Source organism: Meles meles, chromosome 15 (genome assembly GCF_922984935.1).
Source record: "Meles meles chromosome 15, mMelMel3.1 paternal haplotype, whole genome shotgun sequence".
NCBI classification, from domain to species: Eukaryota; Metazoa; Chordata; class Mammalia; order Carnivora; family Mustelidae; genus Meles; species Meles meles.
In genome coordinates this window covers 67,272,192-67,291,823 of record NC_060080.1, presented here as the reverse complement: position 1 = coordinate 67,291,823, position 19,632 = coordinate 67,272,192, and the positions used below count along the sequence as shown (strand labels likewise).

Here is a 19,632-nt window from a genome sequence, read left to right as displayed (position 1 = left end):
AAAAAATAAATAAATTTTTTAAAAAAGGTAAAAAATAGTAATTCTATATATTCTCTTGCACAAAACATTTAAAAGCTTCCAGTTATCCACTGAATTATACCTGAAACTCTTAAAGCCCTGCAATATATAGCCCCCAAGCTAGCTATCTAAACTTATTTCAGTGACTTGTTAACCAAAACGTAACTCTTCCTAACCAAACCCCTCCTTCCACCTCCTGTATATCAGAATGCTCACATCCAGTAAAGCACAAATTCACCATATGCAGCCTTATTTTCTTTTTAAAACACAATCATCCTTATTTTTTCTAATCTCTATTTCCAGTTATGTAAGCTCAGAGAACTAAGTAACTTATTCAAAGTCACATAGCTAGTTAATGACAAAGCTAGAAAATTATAATTTAACTATCACCATAATCAGATAGATATTTATTTCCTTATTATTACCCTCGTAAAATGACTAGAATCACTACACTTTTGACAGCATGAAAGATGAATACCCTTCATAAAACCAATTTTTCCAAATGAACTATTCCTTATTGTTGGTCCTAATGCTAGTTTCATTTCCTTACTCAAGTTTAAATCTAGAGTGTAAATTTAGACTCTTCCAGGGTATATATGTTGAATACTAATTATTTCCATCACACAAGGATTGATTTCAAAGTTCACTGAAGAGATTTATTTTTTTAAGTAGCCCCTTTTTTAAAAAGTAAAAGTGGTATGTCAGTTTTGAACTTAGTACTCGTCAATTTAAAATAGGCTATCATTATCTCACTAATGTTCACACACTCTTATATTGAATATTTTTCTTGACATGTTCATTTCAAAACCTGCTTATCAACCAAAAGTAAAACTGGGCAATAAAAATCATAACTAATTTATAAAAGACAGGAAATAAACTGCATTTTAAAATCATAGAATTTCTGCTATGAGAATAATTCCATCAGATTAACCTAACATAAATAACTACAAAACAGGGCAAAATACTGAAGCAACTATCTTGGGACACTGGACAACAGGAAATACAGGGGGTGATTCCTGAGAAGCAGGAAGCATACCAGATGATGCCCTGGCTTTCTCTCGAAAGCCCTTTGTCTACAGTACATGGAAAAGGAGGCCAAGAATACTGCACTCTTGCTGAGTTGAAGAAGCCGCTGACTTGTCTGGAATTTGTGGGGCGCCTGCGTGGCTCAGTGGGTTGGGGCCTCTGCCTTTGACTCGGGTCGTGGTCCCGGGGTCCTGGGATCGAGCCCCGCATCGGGCTCTCTGCTCGGCGGGAGGCCTGCTTCCTCCTCTCTCTCTCTGCCTGCCTCTCTGCCTACTTGTGATCTCTGCCTGTCAAATAAATAAATAAAATCTTTAAAAAAAAAAAAGAAAAAGAAAACTTCACAAAAAAGGAGCTCCAGAAATCTGGATAGAGGGTCCTTTGAAATCTTTGGCTCAACTATGCCGCACATATATGGCACAAGACTTACAGCGGCCAAGCAGAGAATCTATGATAGAGTTTTGGAGAACAGATATTTTGGAGGTCAGATTCTACACTGGAAGACCTGACCAGAAGTTTTTGACAAACCAGAGTGTAGAGACCTTGCTGAACACTCCAAGTATAAAAATGAGACCCCAGAAAAGGCATGCCTTTAAAGGAAGACTACTTTAACCCTAAAGGTTACCTAGTCTAGGTTACTTGGTCTAGATTTGGACCAAAAGTCAGCAAAATATGGCTTGTGGGCTAAAATCATATTGGAAGACAGCCAAGTCCATTTGTGTGATGTATTGTCTATGGCTACTGTGGCATTATAAGGGCAAACTTGAGTAGTTCCAAAAGAACCTGTAGGACCACAAGCCTAAAATATTTACTGTTTCGCTCTTAAAAAAAAAAAAAGCCAACACCTGCTCTGGACCCTCCTTTTAAAATCATGACATGAAAGATCAAGAGGATTTGCTAGCGAATTAAGTGACTTCCAGAACAACACTAACAACACACCCATGACAACCAGTATAGAATAAAATATTACTGAACATGAAAAGACACAAGAAAATAGGACCATAAATAAGAAAAAACAGCTAATATAAACAAAGAAGTAATGTAAACATTTTATTAGCAAACATTAAAATGAAAATTTAAATAGCTCTCAAGTATATACAGCAAAAGATGGGCATAATGAGTGAACAGAGAATCTTTGTAGAGACATAGAGTCTCTATGACTTCAAAGAGTCTTTGAAGAGACTCTTCTGGTCTCTTCTTAGGACCAGAAGAGAGAACCAACTAAAAATTCTATGACAGAAAGCTATATTAAGTGAAAGAAAAAGTCACTAGATGGGCTTAAAAGCAGATTGGGTGGTAAAGAAAAGATCTGTAAGCCTAAAGAATGAGCAATTAGAAACTATCCAAACTGAAGCACAGCATGGGGAAAAAAAGAAGTCTCAGCAACCTGTGAGACAATCAAGCAGTTAAATTATATGTAATTGGAGTCCCCAAAACAGGCAACAATGACTGAAGCAGAAAAATAAATAAGTAAAGATATTATGGCCTAAAATTTGACAACTGTGATGGAAAATACCAGCTCAAGGGACCAAGAAAGCTCAATGAATAAACACTGAGTAGAATAAACACAAATCCACAAAGAAGTACACTGTCAAGATCAAATTGAACCAAACACACAGAAAATCTTAGAAACAAAGGAAACAGGCAGGGAAACAGTAATAAGAATGACCTAACCCGTCACTAGAAACAATGGAATGCAAAAGATAGTATCTTTATGTGACGAAAAATCTACCAACCTATCATTATATATAGTCAATTCTTATTATTCATTGATTGCCTATTTGGTCACTGCCTACTCACTAAATTGATATTCCCCCAAATCAACACTTAACAGCAGTGGATGTGTGCAGAGCAGCGAACCCAGCACACATTCCCAGGTGAGGTCAAACAAGGCAGCCCCATGCCTTCTTACTTCAGCTCTCATACCGAAAACAAGTATACTTTTTGCAGTTTACTTAGTGCCATATTTTTTCTTTTTTGTGTGCGATTTTTTGGTGACTTTGCTATTTAAATTGTTCTCTAAGAACAGTGCTTTAGTACTCTCTGGTGTTCTTAAACACAAGAAGGCCATGATGTGCCTTACAGAGAAAACACGTGTTTTAGATAGGCTTCATCCAGGCATGAGTTAAGTAATACTGGCCATGAGTTCAATGTTAATAAATCAACAATATACATTAAATAATTCATCTTTAAATATAAACACACATAAAAAGAAATGATATATTCATCATTAACAAAAATGGTATGACTAGCAGTTCATAGGAACCTAACCCTGATTTCCCCTAGAAGCAATGATTCAGTATTTGCTAATTCAGTATCTTCTGTGACTACTGAACTTAACTACCATGAACAACAAGACTGACTATATTCATCAAAAATATGCTTCAAGGGGCACCTGGGTGACTCAATCAAATGTCTGCCTTCAGCTCAGATCATGATCCCAGGGTCCTGGGATTGAGCCCCGCATTGGGCTCTTTGCTTAGTGGGGAGTCTGCTTCTCCCTCTCCCTGCTGCTTCCCCTACTTATGTACCCTTTCTCTAATAAATAAATAAAATCTTTAAAAAATATATATGCTTCAAAAATACAGATGAATACAAACATTACTAGATAATAACAGATGAAAACAAAAGATGAAAACAAAAGCTGAAAGAAATTGTCACGAAGAGATCTGTATTACAATAAATGTTCAGTAAGTTTTTCAGACTGAAGGAAAATGATACCAGGTAGATCAATGAAGATCCAACCTGGATCTTCAGAAACAAAGAACAAAAATGTTAAATTTTTTAAATTTTGTAAATACAAAATATTCTCATCTCATAATTTCTTTAAAGAAGTGGTAAATATGAGTATTTGAATCTCAAATAATTATTGTATGCAATATAAGTGGAATAGGCAGGCATGCCTACTATGTAATATATATTCAGTTTCCCTAAGCTCAAGGTTCCTCTCCTGCAATACAGCACAGCAAGTTTAAGTGTCACTCAGGCCTCTCAGCATTGCCCCACGGGAAATGGGGCTTAGGACACCTGTATAAAAAAATGCTGAGGGCGCCTGGGTGGTTCTGTGGGTTAAGCCTCTGCCTTCGGCTCAGGTCATGATCTCAGGGTCCTGGGATCAAGTCCCACATCAGGCTCTCTGCTTGGCAGGGAGCCTGCTTCCTCCTCTCTCTCTGCCTGCCTCTCTGCCTACTTGTGATCTCTGCCTGTTGAATAAATGAATGAAATCTTAAAAGAAAAAAAAAAAGTCCCCTAATTCATTAATGATTAGGGAGATCTAAAGTAACACCACAATGAGAAACAATTATGCATCTACCAGAATGGCTAACATGAGAAAGACTGATACCAAATGTTGGTAAGAATGTGAAACCACCACAACTCTCCTATTGTAAGTTGGATGAAAATAAATTGAGTTGATGGAAGTAAAGGACTCTGGAGAACAGTTTGGTAATTTCTTATAAAGTTAAATATATACTTAGCCCATGACTCAGCAATTCTAACCAGTTACTCTTACTCAATTCTACTCTCTTTACCAAGAGAAATAAAAACCTATGTCCGCAAAAGACCTATGCAAGAATGTTCATAGCATTCTTTTGTTCATAGTAGCCAGAAGCTATAAATAATCCAAGTCCATCAACAAGTGACTAATTCAACTATAGTATAGTCTTATCGTGGAATACTACTTAGCAGTAAAAAGGAACCAACTGCTGATACCTGCAACATCATTGATAAATCTTAAAAACATACTAAAAGCAAGTAATCAGACTTAAGAGTACACACCATTGGGGCGCCTGGGTGGCTCAGTGGGTTAAAGCCTCTGCCTTCCGCTCAGGTCATGATCCCAGGATCCTGGGATCGAGCCCTGCATCGGGCTCTCTGCTCAGCAAGGAGCCTGCTTCCTCCTCTCTCTCTCTGCCTACTTGTAATTTCTGTCTTTCAAATAAATGAATAAAATCTTTAAAAAAAAAAAAAAAGAGTACACACCATATGATTCCATTCACATGGTGCAATATAACAGGAAAAATTAATCTGCAGTGAAAGAAATCAGAACAATGTTGATTGGGACTGGGGGTGGCTGGAGGAAGGTCGGAACAAGCATTGAATTTAACTGACTGCAAGGGCCCAAGGGATCTTTCTGGGATGATGTAAATGTTCTCTATCTTGCCAGTGGTGTGGGTTAATGACTAGATACACTTGTCAAAACATAAAACTGCTATAACTTAAGATCTATGTATTTACTGTATATAGATTATATCTTAATACAAACATTAAAATGAAAAAAAGTATATGAGCATTCTTCAACAAATAAATTTTGGAGAGATAATCCAAGCGAATAAGGAACAGTTAATGAGACAAAAAAAAAAAAAATCAATCCATTGTAATATGCAGACTTTTGAATTCTAATTTAAAAAAAAAAAACTGGTGAAAAGATAAAAACAAAAAAAGATCATTCACAACATATACACACTAAATGGTTATTTGATTACATTAATTTTTGTGAAATATATTGGGGAACTGTCTGATTATTGAGTGTTCCAGTTACATTTGGCAAAAAGGAGTAGTTACAGTTTGCAAAAATCTTTATGAGGGTGTGGGATTGGGAGAATGGACCATGGGTTGATGGCTATTGGGACTCAGTGACAGCTAAGTCAACTTTCATTCACTATTCTGTCTTTACATTTCAAATTTTCTACAACAAAAAGTATAACTTTTTAGGTCCCTCCAAAAGAAACAAGGCAATGTAAACATACTAAAATTCTATCATATAGAAGCAATTTTAACCAGTTTTATCCACAACTCTTTTAGCAATTAAAATATGTATGTTTGATTCTATAAGTGCTAAACTTAACTATAGCTCCTGATGAACATGTTCCATTAACAAAACTTTCGTTAAGAGGGTCAAAAGAAAGTTTCGTGGAATAAAGGGCACCCAGATGGCTCAGTCAGTCAAGTATTCTACTCTTGATTTCAGCTCAGGTCCTGATCTCCACATTGTTTGAGCGCTGCCCTGAACTCTGTGCTCAGCAGGGAGTCTGCTTGAGATTCTCCCTCTCCAGCTCTCTGTTTTTATCAAGTTGCTTTGCATAAAAATTAAAGTAACAGAACTTGATAGATTTAATATTAAACATTTCTATAATTTAACATTAATGTTGATTAGTTGAAACTGAGAAGTTTTAAAGGCTATTTATGAAAGGGATTTACATGGTTTAATTTCCTTAAAAACAAAGAAAAAATTTTTTAAGGAAATTCTCTTCTTTTTTGAGATCAAAGACTGCAGTAGCTTTAAGAAATGTTTTTCAGGGTACCTACGTTGTACAGTTGGTTAAGCAACTGACTCTTGGTTTTAGCACAGGTCCAGCTTTCATGATTCGTGGGAATTGATCCCTGCATCAGGTCTCGATGTTCAGTGAGGAGTCTGTTTAAGTTTCTCTCTCCCTCTCACTCTCTGCTCCCCCTCCAATGCGCTCTCCAAATAAATAAATCTTTAAGAAAAATGTTTTTCATGCTCTAGGTCAGGTTTACCTAGCACTGTCAAAATATTGAGATAAATAAGTCTAGTAGTGGCACCTTCCAATTACTCAAGTCACAAATCAATCTGTAAAACTGGAGACAAAAAATATGCAGGCCAACCTAGAACCCAATTAAGATTTTTTTCTCTTTCACGAAAGATGTTGACAAGTAGGTAAGTTTATGATCACCCCTACAGTACAATCACAAGACTCCTCTGGTTTTAAGACAGCAGAAAGTTCTTTACAACAAGGGTCCTGTATTTTTCCCTTTATCTGCTACATGCAGTTCTCATAAATTCTCTCTACTCATCTTTTTATAATGTAGTCTTTTTTTTAAAGATGTTATTTATTTATTTGACAGACAAGTAGGCAGAGAGACAGGCAGAGACAGAGAGAGGAGGAAGCAGGCTCCCCGCTGAGCAGAGAGGCGGATGGATGAGGGGCTGGATCCCAGGACCCTAGGGTCATGACCAGAGCCAAGGCAGAGGCTTTAACCCACTGAGCCACCCAGGAGCCCCTCTACTCATCTTTTTGTCCCCATACTTAGCCCTAAGCCTGGCTTTGAAAGAAAAGAAAAAAAAAAAAAAAAGGAGTATGCTAATTTTTAAATTAACACTGAACTTCTAAGGGATCACCAAGATAACCAGACAACTGCTAAATCTGTTTAAACAACAAAACTTTAAGAGCCGCCTTCTCACAATTCCATCAGTGGGAAGAACAAGCTATTAAAGAAATCATGTTTCGTTTTGTTTTTAAAACTAGTGGGCCACTTAAGGATTCAAAGACTGCTAAAACAATAATCCAATATTTAGTAGTTACAGCTCTAACTACAAGAGCATAGAGAATGTTTCTTCCCTTCTCAAGTTGGTTTTTTTTTTTTTTTGAGAAACCAAAAAGTGAGATGACTTCTTTTTACCAGTCTATGTGCATGATCAACTGAAAAGAGGAGACCAAATATATATAACCCAGAATTTCAAGTGTTTCATGCTAAGTAGGCCAGAATACTTAACAATTGTCTTTTAAAGCCTATATTTCACATAATTATAAACTAATTTTTAAAAATACAAGTTAATAAAAACCGGCTTTGTAGAAAAAATATGTAATATCAATCAAAGAACATACATCAATTCTCCCCTAAATTAATGAATAAATTTAATGTAACCACACTATAATTCCAATAGAGGGAGTGGGGATTAAATAAACAAATTTTAAAGATAAAGTAGAAAACTATACATGCATAGATAGCCAGAAAAAATAATTCTGGAAAATGCTATCAGCTAGTTTTTCATTTGAAAAGTTATAGCAATTAAAACAGTTTGGTACCTATATATGAAAAGACAAAGACATGGAACAGAAGAGGAAATATTTCACCCATTCTACAAGCATATGACAAAAGCGTCATTTTAAAAGAGTAAAGATAAGATGGATGATTCAACACAAATGGCGTTTGGAAAAATGAGAAATCATGTTGAATAGTAAAATTATATCACTACTTTACTCCTTAAAATGAAATAAACTGCAGAGAATGAAAGAATTAAATGTTAAAATGAAAAAAAATGTTAAAATGAAATCATAAAAGTACTAAGGGAAACATGGGAGCATCTTTTACAATCTTAAGAGTCTTCCTAAGAATTACACAAAACTCAACGAATGACTTGTATGACTCAAAAGCATAAAAGAAAATGATAAATCTGACTACATAAAATTTCTGCACAAAAAAATATGCCAGAGATCAAAATACAAATAACCAATCATGAAAAAAGTTTTCAGGACACAATAAAAGGCAAATTTCCTTACAATAGATGAAATGTTCCTAAGTCTGTGAGAACAAAAACCTAAAGGAAAAATAGTCAAAAGCTATGATCAGAAAAAAGCTTACTGGCACATAAGCCAAAAAAATACTCCGAAATGTAAATTTTTTAAAAAAGACAATTTCCTAAGCCATTTACTAGTCTTACCAATACACTGTAATGGTAAAGGCATAAGGAAAACGGTACTCTAAGCACAATACTGGTGTGAATAGAGGCTCCAATAACTCTTTGTAATACAATTTGGCATTATCAAAGTTTTAAACACAGATACCCTCTGAACCAGAATTTCTACTTGCATGAATTTATCCTACAACACATATAACAACATGTATTCCCAAAGAAGTATATGTAAGTGTTAACAGCAACATTATTTATAACAGAAAATGTTGAGAAACAACCCAATTAACCACCCATAAGAGATTCATCAATGATTCATCCATATACCCTATACATGTAAATAAATAAATGCTTTCATTCATAAGAATTCATGAGAGAAAATATTGTAATTCTAGGGCTATAGAGAATTTGAAGGTCAGTTTTCATCTATAATATCATATTCATTCAAAAAATCTCTTGAGTGCCTATACCACATCTAAGGCACTGTGCTCAGCAATAAAGACATGTCACATCGTCCTTTTCCTCAAGGGAAAAAAGTAACATAGTCCCTTACCCAAAGGAGCATACCATCTGGCAGAGAACAGAAATGAGTAAACATACCATTACCATATATGGTATGATATATACAATGAGAATAGAATGTTATGAGAATACATGAGGAAAGCAACTTAAAAATAATCACCATTCCAAAAACAAAACAAACAGCTTAAACGTAAAATGATTAACTCCTCCTTTAGAGTTAAAAAGAATCATTAGCCAACAGTCTAAGAAGAACTTAGCATCAGTGAAGCTGGGTCCCACCTTTTTGCATGTCTATGTCCCATAGGAGCCAGCCACAAAAGTCATATTCACCCTTTTAAACACTGAAGAATTATGGTCTGCCCTTACAGTTTCCATTTCTGATGCTGTCACCCCCAAAGGGACTTTCTAGATTCTGTATTTAGAAAAGGAACAAAAAGTCTCAAAGAATGTACTGTAAGACTAGTGTATCTACAACATTACTTCTACTTAATCAGAAGTTTCAGGAAAGAAGAAATATCATCCACTGAGTAGGTACTTTTTCCTGGGCTAGCACAGTACCTTTAAAATGTGCCATTTAATTTGGGGCCTTGCTTCAGTAGTGTTTCAAATAAATTGCTTTTCAGTAGATTATGAAATAACTACACATAAAACAGAGCCAATTATTAGATAATAGATAACATGTTCCTTTTTAGAAAATTTTTTTATAAAGATAACAAATCTTGGGACGCCTGGGTGGCTCAGTTTGTTAACATCCGCCTTCGGCTCAGGTCATGATCCCACGGTTCTTGGATTGAGTCTCACCTAGGCTCTTCGCTCAGCAGGGAGCTTGCTTCTCCCTCTGCCTGCCACTCCCCCTGCTTGTGCCCTCTAATAGATAAATAAAATCTTTAAAAAAAAAAAGAAAAACAGATAGCAAATATTCCAAGTTTACAGGGATATAGTGCTAAAATAGCATGTTTTTAAATACTATTCCTCGTAATGAGGTATTTATCAGCGGTTCAATATATATCCACCACTTCATTTTAAAAAGGTTTGAGGGAGCTTGCCAGTTACTAAAAAGGGCTATAAATTTGACACAGAGCATGCTAGGAACCAATCTAAAATGTAACTCAACTTATACATAAGGAGTATACCAGTTCCCAATTTTTATTCCCAGTCAGAAATTAGAAATGGCTTAACAACAATTATTCAGAATCTGTAAATTCATCAGTTCTTGTTACCATTTTCAAAGGAGGACAGGGAATGGATAGGATATGAGATAGCTCCTTCTGTAGAAGCAACTGCTTCCTGGTAGAGTCACATCACTGTTTACTTGAATTTTATATTAAGAATTAGCACTTAAGATTTTAAACTATACATCACTGATTATACATCACTGAAAATCTTTTAACATTTCTACTATGTGTTCTTATGCCACTGTATCTAATCATATAATTAATGACTTTAAAAAAGACTAATAATTTTTAATCCCAAGCCATAAGGTATACCTATGAGCAGCATTCGATTCTATACAAATTTCCATTTCAAATAACAAATTTGGACAGTCTCTGAAATTGATTTAGTAAGCACCAACATTCTTTTCTTTCTGTTTACATCTTTGCCTCCAAGTCCTATCAATTCTTCTTTCATAAAACCTTTTTTTGCCCTAACCATAAAAATAGAGATTTGCAGCCAAAAAATCATGCTTCTTGTAGTTTCTTATATTCTTCCCCTCTATTCCATTTTCACTGACTGAAACAGTAGTGAACCAGTTCAGGCTCTACTCATCACTTTCAGAACTACTGCAAAAGCTTTCTAAATTCTTTTTTTTTTTTTTAAAGATTTATTTATTTGACAGATAGAGATTACAAGTAAGCAGAGAGGCAGGCAGAGAGAGAGGAGGAAGCAGGCTCCCAGCCAAGCAAAGAGCCCGATGCGGGGCTCGATCCCAGCACCCCGGGATCATGACCTGAGCCGAAGGCAGAGGCTTTAACCCGCTGAGCCACCCAGGCGCCCCTGCAAAAGCTTTCTAAATAGTTCCCTGTTCTTCTTTCCATCCTATCTTGAATACTGTCACCAATTCATTTTTTTTTTTCTAACACTGCTTTTATGATGTCATGCCTCAGTTCAATAATCTCCAATTCGTCTCCCATGGAATAAAGCAGTAATTCAGGACATGGGTAAAAAATAATGAAAGAACTTTACATTTTGGAAACAACACAAACATTTTTGTTTCAAAATATAAATTACCAAAAGAGCAACTGTGGATGGCAGAGCATGGATTAAAAACAGGATGCTAAAAGCCTTGTATCTTAATTTAGTAGTATTCAATATGCCTCAGAACCCAATCTACCACATTTTCAATCTTCACACTGGTTTAAAACATGCTCAGAGATCAGCTCAACATCATGTTAATGATGTTTGCATTTCCCTCAACACAATTTTTATCCAGAGTTTTCCTCACGTTTCTTTAAAGCCCCTTAACCAACCACCTTCTCAAAGTGAAGCCAAATGTTTTCTCCGTGAAAAATGGTCGTCAGGAGAGAGGCTTCTGTCTCACTTAATTACTGCATCACAGTGGGCATGCTCCAAGCACAACAGAAAACAGCAAAATTACTACTTTCCTAGTGATGGGAATCGGAGTTTATTCAAAAATAATGTAACTACAATGTAAATGCCCAAGTGTCAAGAATCTGCCCAACTCAGTAAATATAACCCTCTTCCTGTCGGGCTACTCTATGTTTTTAACCATGCCTTATACACTTCTCACCTTGTCTTTACTCCCAACAGTCCTCACAGGTCCTCCAAATCTTCAAAACCTATTTTTGCACCAAAATCACAATATAACTATTAAGGAGCATATTTCTAAAATAAAGAATATCTTAAAAAAAAAAAAAAGAACTCTTTACCTTGGCCTGTTAGAGACCCCAGATGATCTACGTTTAGCCCACCTCCCCATCCTCACCTGACACCAGTGTCTTGCAAGTTTTTCTCATTAGTCTTCTTACTAGACTTTCAAACACACAAAGCTAATTCCTGCCTCAAGGCTTTTGTCCTCCTATGGGTTGCTTGGAAATTTTTATCCGCAGCTCAAACCTCACCTCCTCACAAAACCACTTCTCAATACTACCCTACTTAAAAACAGCCCCCACTCCCCAATCATTTTCCATACTATCATCCTTTTTATTTTCCTCATAACACTTATCACTATTCTGAGTTCCTTACTTATGTGCTTATTACCGTACTCCCTTCATGGGGAGCACATGTGTTTTGCTCATTGCTCATTGCTATACCCTCATAGCCTAGAATAGAACCAACCTGTCCCTTTGTAGGTAATCAATCATCAGCTGAATAAATGAACAAACTGTTAAGAACCTAAGACTCACAGAAATAGTTTAACTATCCATGAATAATCGTGATATTCAGTGGTTTACTAAATGAGTAAAGTTTTGAAACAGCTATCACCAACGCAGAATTAGGGAACTATATAGATAAGAGTCCCGGAATAGGCACTATTTATTCCCTGTTCTTTGTTTTTCAAATTTAGTATTCCAAAAGTCAAAATTCCAGGAGAATGCTGTCATCTCCTGAATCCCTAATGTTCAAAGATCAGAACTCTTCTCTTTGTTCCCATGCTGGTATACAAGATGACAAATCAGTATGACGTTGTTAATCATTAGATTTCCCACTGGCAAATTTCTTATTACCCTTTATTCTTCTACCTCCCCTTAGTTTCTCTTAAACGTGTTTTTTAATTCAGAAAAGGCAAAGACTGAGCTACTCCACATCTTCTAATATCTTAAGGGTAATGATTAGTGTTTTGAGTATGGGGTATGTCATTTGGGGTATGTCATTATCAAGATGTTATTCAGAAACATCACAATTGGCTTATTTCCTTGTTGTGAAGAAATGAACTGAAAAATATTCTGTGATCTCGGATTGGTTTTCTTCTAGAAAATGAACCATTTCTAAAATCCTACAAGGCAATGAAGATTTCTCAACAAGCAGTTAACACTACCAGATTCTCACCCTTTTATACATAAAGGTCCTCCTGCTGCCCCAAAGTGACAAGACACATGCTAGTAAGTTGATAACTTGTCTAGTAAGATTCTCCATCTCTAACCAACTTGATTTTTTTCTCTTCCAAAATAAACAATTTCCCAAAATGGAAAAGGTAATAAAACAATGTTCCTTTAAATAAATACATACATACATACATACATATATATATGAATTAAGGTACTAAAGTGAATGAAAAGATTTGTTAATGTTTGTAACTATGCAGATTTGTCCCTGTAGACCTAAAACACAGAACTTCTAAGAAATAATATTTCTAACCACTACATGAAAATACCTTTCTCAAAACACTTCATTAAGTCTGGTGGCAAATCTGCCACAAATTCAACTGGCCTATCAGCGGTAAAAACACCACAGGTTTCCCTTAAGAATGTCAACCATTTTGCTTTTTTTCCTCTCCGATTCAATTATAATGCATCAAGAGCCTAAACCACACTGACAGCAATTCCTCTCACTCAGCAGCTGAGACCCTGGTAGAACTGCGCCCCCTCGGACCACAGACGCTCAGATCCCACTTCCCTGGCTTGTTTCAGCAGCGGAGTCGCCACATCACAGCGCGGATAAACTGGGCGGTGGCAGGACTTTGCCAGAACTCTCGCCTTCCCGATTCTCCACGCGCCACACCACTGGAGGCGCTCTCCCTTCACTGCAGTTGGGTCAGCGTGGATGTTTTCCACCCGGCCAGCTCCCCACCAGCGCCAAGAGTCGAAAGGGAGGGGAATGAGGCGCTGGGGGGGGGGGCACCCAAGCCAGGGTGAGTGAGGGGGGGGGGCAGGGCTCAATGCTGGCAAACAGACTAGCAGCAAAACTGCGCCTCTTCCCTAGGAGCAACCCAGACTCGTAGACAAAAGATGAAGGGCGCCAAGGCCTTTCCATCCTTTTACCCGGGAGCCTAACCAGTCCAATGTATCCACTACCCTAGTTCATAGATACAGACCCAGTTCCTATTAGGGGTGGGTGCCTAACTTCCGGGACGCTGCAGAACAGGGACCAGAGGGAAGAAGCCCGGAGCGGGCGGGGTGCACGTGTTCCCCGAAACCGAGACAGACAATAAAGAACAAGCCCGGGTTTCCTTGGCCGCCCCACCCTGCTCCCGACGGCTCCTACCAGGGGGGGCGCCTTCGCCCGGAGGTCCACGGACAAAGCCCCTCGGGGCGGAGAGGAGGGCTCCGCCCGTGGCATCTGGGCGTGCACACAAAAGACGGAGGGGAGCGAGGGGCTGCGCGAGGCGGGAGGGCAAGGCACTCACCCACTGAGCCTGAAGAGCCTCTGCGCTTGGGCGCGGCCGGGGTGGAGGGGGGCGCGGCGGGGGGCGCGGCGGGGGCCGGGGCGGGTGGGGTCCACGCGGGCTCGGCCTGAGGACTCACGCTGGCCGGAGGAGGAGGGGGAGGCCGGGCCGGAGGCTCATCGTCCTCGTGGAGCTTGGAGGGCAAGGCTGCGGCAGCGGAGGGCAGGGAAGGCGCGGGCACCGCAGGAGACACAGGGCTCGAATCCCAAGACGGCGGCCGCTCCGGGGCGGCGGGGGGCGCGGCCGGCAGTGGCCCCCGGGGCGCCGGGGGCACGAAGTCACTGCCGAAGTCCAGCAAGGGAGCGCCAGCGACGGGGGCGGTGGGCACCGGGGCTGCCGACAGCCCGGTGGCGGGCTTCCTCTCCAGCACCTCCAGCTCCTCCAAGTCCTCGTCTTCCTCCTCCTCGTCTTCCTCCTCCTCGTCTTCCTCCTCGTCCTCGGGCTCCCTCACGAACTGGTACTTGAAGGGGGGCTGAGGCCGGGGCGGGCTGTCCGAGGACGAGGAGACCAGAGGCGACTGGTCCATGTCTTCCATGGCTGGCGGGTTGGAGATGATGCTGCAGCTGCTGTCTCCACGGGACGCTTCTCCTCAGAGCCGCGGGCGGTTGTGGGGGTTGGGGAGGACTGAAGGGGCAGGGCCGAAAGAGCCCAGAGACCTGCAGTGGCGAAGGCTCCCGGAACAATGAGACTGCTCCTCCTGCCTCTGCGCCCGTGATGCGCCACCCGCCCCGTCCCCAGTTGCCGCCACCGCCCAGACGAGCGAAGGAGAGAGGCCAGCGGATTCTCCGCCCACTTTGGCGTGACTTACTCTCCCTGGCGGGGAGAGGCAGGGACTGGCGCGGGAGGAGGGAGCCAGTCGCCTACGGGATAGAAACGATGGGCAGCCAGCCGGTCCAATGGAAAGAGAAATAGAGGAAAGGTGGGTGGAGCCTTTTGTACTTCCTCTTTCCTACGGGCTGGGGTGAGCTCGATGGGAGGGGTTTGGAACTGGGAACCCCACCCTTCCCCTTGGACAGAGGCTGGGTGGGCTGGGGTCTTGGCTTTGCTCACAGCTGGAGGTCGGTCTGCAGTTCCTGTGCTGCGTAAGCTTGCGGCAGGACAGGCTGCCTACCCGGAAGGATTGAGGGTTCCTCGCCTACACCTCCGGAAGGGCGTTATCCTGGGGGACTAGGGGTGGTAACTTTCCACCCAGGAAAGGGAAAAACCCAGAGTAGAGAAAGGTAGTGTGAAGTAGGCCGTAGGATTTAATTATACGCTAAGTATTAAAAGATTTTGAAATAAAAAGGTTACATTTTTTTTTCAAACTTAAATTACCAGACCAACTCATCACTACTACTTTCACCACCTTAAAGAAAAAAAAAAAATATATATATATATATGGGGGGGGGCGGTGTTGGTGAAGCTTTAAGGTCGTTCTCCGTCCAAACTGCAGACCCTGGATGAGGTAGGCAAAACAGCTGGGCATGTACAGTCTGGAGGACTGGGGCCATTTCAAAGTCAGCTCATTCAGAAGGGTTTGGGGCTCTGCCTGCTGCTGGACTCCCGCGTGGTAGAAAGATGAGTCACCCAAATAGAGAGAGGAGGAAAGTGGAAACAAAACGATGCCTTGGAAGGCAAATTTGATTCACATTACATTTCAGTCACCTAAGGCTCATGAGTCAACATTTCAGATGATTCAGGCCTTCTGAGAGTCAGGAAGGCCAGTACTCATTTGTTTGATATGCTGGAATGAGTGTGATCCCCATTCCACTTTTTCCAAAACTGGAAAGGAAGTTTAAAGGAAAGTGGTCGCAGAACATACAAGTATCAGCATGCAAAGGTTTAGAGAGCCTCTTTAATGTTTCTGGTATCCCTTACAAAAATATGCACTGCATTCCTATTCCAGAGGCCCTGGAGACAGGATAACCTGCTTTCAGATTGCTCATAGTCTAGGACTGCACTGTCCAATATCTTAGTCACAGGCCACTTGTGGCTATTTAGCACTTTTAGTGTGACTAGACTGAAATGTATTTAAAATGCACACTACAGGGGGGCGTGGGTGGCTCAGTCAGTTAAGCATCCCACTCAATTTCAGCTCAGGTCATGATGTCGGTGGTGGGATCCAGGCCTGGGTCAGGCTCTTGGCTCGGTGGGGAGTCTGCTAGAGATTCTCTCTCACCCTCTCCCTCCATCCTTCCCCCTAAAATAAATAAATGAATCTTTTTTAAAAAATGCACATTAGATTCTGAGTGTTAGTACAGAAAAACTAAAACATCTCAATTTTTATATGGTTATATTTTGTAACTGATATTGTCAATATATTGGCATAAGTATAAATTATTTTTACTTCTTTCTTTTTAAATGCAGCTCTAGAATATTTTAAATACACATATGATCATATCATATTTCTATTGGACACTGCTGGTCTAAATGATTAAGAAATTTTGATTGCCATGGGGAATCATTGGTTATTTAAGCAAATTCTTAGCTCAAACTAATTAATATTACTCTAGGCTTAATTTAGGTATTAAAAAAGAAAGGTGGTTGGGGAAGGAAGGAGGAGAGTTGAATAGGTGGAACAGAGAGAAAAGGAGATTTTTAGGGCAGTGAAACTATTCTGTATGATACTATAATGGTGGATAAATAACATAATGCATTGGCAAAAACCCACAGAACTATACATCACAAAGAGTGAACCCTAATGTAAACTGTGGACATTAGTTAATATAAATAGCATATCAATACTGATTCATCACTTGCAGCAAATATACACCAATGCAAGATGTTAGTAAGAGGGAAAACTGGTTGGAGACGAGGCATGGGAGTGTATGAAAACTCTATACTTTCTGTTCAATCTTTCTGTAAAAATGAAAACTTCTCCAAGAAACAAAATTTATTCATTCTTAGAAAAGTGGTAGAAGATTTCCTGGGAACATTACCTGACCAGGTTAATTATCAACAATCCAGGGATGCCAGAGTGGCTCAGTTAAGCACCCGCCTTTAGCTCAGGGCATGATCCCAGGACGCTGGGATCAAGTCCTGCCTCAGACTCCTTGCTTAGCAGGGAGCCTGCTTCTCCCTCTGCCTGACACTTCCCTGGTTTGTGCTCTTTCTCTGTCAAATAAATTAATTAAATATTTTTAAAAATTATCAGTATGTTCAGGACCTGGCATATCTATTCCACAAAGACAAATTTGTTTTATTTCTACAAAATGGCTATGAGGTGCCTTGAGTTTGTGTTATTTTTGAAGAGTAGGAAGAGAGAAATATTAATGTGGAATTTTGAGATGAAAGTTTAATGCCAAACTAAAAATTTTAAACAAAACAGATTCCTACAATGATAACTAAAATAGTCATGTTTCAAATATTTGTCAAAAATTATCAAAAAATATATGATTTTCAACTGCATGCACATACAAAAATATACTAGCAAAATTTTATAGTACATGCTTTTTTTTTTAAAGATTTTATTTATTTATTTGACAGAGAGAGATCACAAGTAAGCAGAGAGGCAGGCAGAGAGAGAGGAAGGGAAGCAGGCTCCCCACTGATGTGGGGCTCGATCCCAGGACCCTGGGATTATGACCTGAGCTAAAGGCAGAGGCTTAACCCACTGAGCCACCCAGGCCCTCCTATAGTACATGCTTTCATAAGTAACCAGAATAAATAAAAACCATAATATATGTTACCATAATAATAATAAACCATAATAAATGTTACCATAAGTAACAATTTAGATATCAGTAGTTCAGTCTTCCCCATACTGCTTTTCCCACTATGTTCTGATGCTCCTCAGTGGAATAATTTTACAGTTTTCACAAATATAATTTGTAAATTGCTTATATGAGATCTCTGCATTCATACATCTGTGAGCCTGCTATCACTAAAATAGTCTCAAGGGAATATATTTAATTTATTAAAAGTGTCACAGAAGGGAGTGCCTGAGTGGCTCAGTCAGTTAAGTGACCGATTCTTGATTTCAGCTCAGGTCATGATCTCATGGTCATGGGATTGAGCCCCACTTCAGGCTCCACACTTAGCACAGAGTCACCTAGAGATTCTCTGCCTCTTCTTCTGCCCCTCCCCTCATGCCCATGTATGTGCCCACACTCTCTAAAATAAATAAATAAATAAATAAATAAATAGATAAATAAATACAATCTTTTGTAAAAAATATCATAAAAGGATAAAGAAAAGTGTTAGATTTACAACTTTTATAACAAATAGCAGTAAATACTGAGACAATAAAAGCACTTTCCTCTGAAGCAGAAAAAAAATAAAAATTTTATATTATTGAGCTCAGTGATTTCTAAAATGTCAGTATGTGATGGATGAATTAAGAGTAAAGAATTTACCCAGTGTTCATAGAATGATCAACAAAGCATAAGGAAAGGAGAATGTTGTTGATACACCGGAATTAAACGTAGTTAGTTACACATGACTGTAACTACATGTAAATATCACTCTCACTAACAAGAAAATCCTAATGGGCATTTGAAATGCTTAAAGGAAGATATAAATTCTTTTTTTAAAAAAGATTTTATTTATTTATTCGACAGAGAGAGAGATCACAAGTAGGCAGAGAGGCAGGCAGAGAGAAGGGGAAGCAGGCTCCCCGCTGAGCAGAGAGCCCAATGTGGGACCCGATCCCAGGACCCTGAGATCACGACCTGAGCCGAAGGCAGAAGCTTTAACCCACTGAGCTACCCAGGTGCTCCAGGAAGATATAAATTCTTGATCATAATAATAATTATAAAAAGAATTACTCAATTATTTTTAAAATTATCTTACCAGAAGTAGATTAAAGTTTCCAGATACCACAAGTTAGTAATTATTTTCTTAGAACACTTCTAGAGATCCATTTGGCTTGTTGGGATTATAGAATCTCAGAGTTGGGAGGACTCTGGGAGCTTGGGTGGACCAAGAATTCATTCATTACAAGAATTCCCTAGAAGGTTTTTTAAGTTGGTCATCTGTGGTTGATTAAAAACAGCCACAGACTTTGCAACAACTCCCATCCAGAGGTAGGGTCAATTTTCCCACCTCTTCTGAGGTGGCCTGGTGACTTTCTTGACCAATAGAATGACCTGGAAGTGAGTTGCAAGCCCAACCAGCAGAGGCGTTGCTGTTTCCATTCTCACTCTCTTGGAACACTGAGGCTGAAGATGAGATACACACAGGGAGAGAGACCTAGCTATCCCAACCAAAGAGGGGGTCCCAGAAATGTGAGACCATTTCAGATTCTGCAGCCAAGCCACAGAATCATGAAAAATAATAAATCATTGTTGTTTTAAACTATTACTTTGGGGTA

General features: G+C 39.3%; 1 protein-coding gene across 2 annotated transcripts in view; it reads right to left on the bottom strand.

The window, feature by feature from the left end:
• Positions 1 to 15,143, bottom strand: part of RTN4 (reticulon 4) — a 72,051-nt gene extending 56,908 nt beyond the window's left edge. The window contains exon 1 of one of the 2 annotated variants that reach the window (XM_045979782.1): positions 14,304 to 15,143. In XM_045979782.1, coding sequence (XP_045835738.1) covers positions 14,304 to 14,877 — 574 coding nt within the window. In that variant the 5' untranslated portion in view covers positions 14,878 to 15,143. The remainder of the gene's footprint in view (positions 1 to 14,303) is intronic. The other variant, XM_045979783.1, reaches the window with a different exon arrangement.
• Positions 15,144 to 19,632: the final 4,489 nt, after the last annotated feature.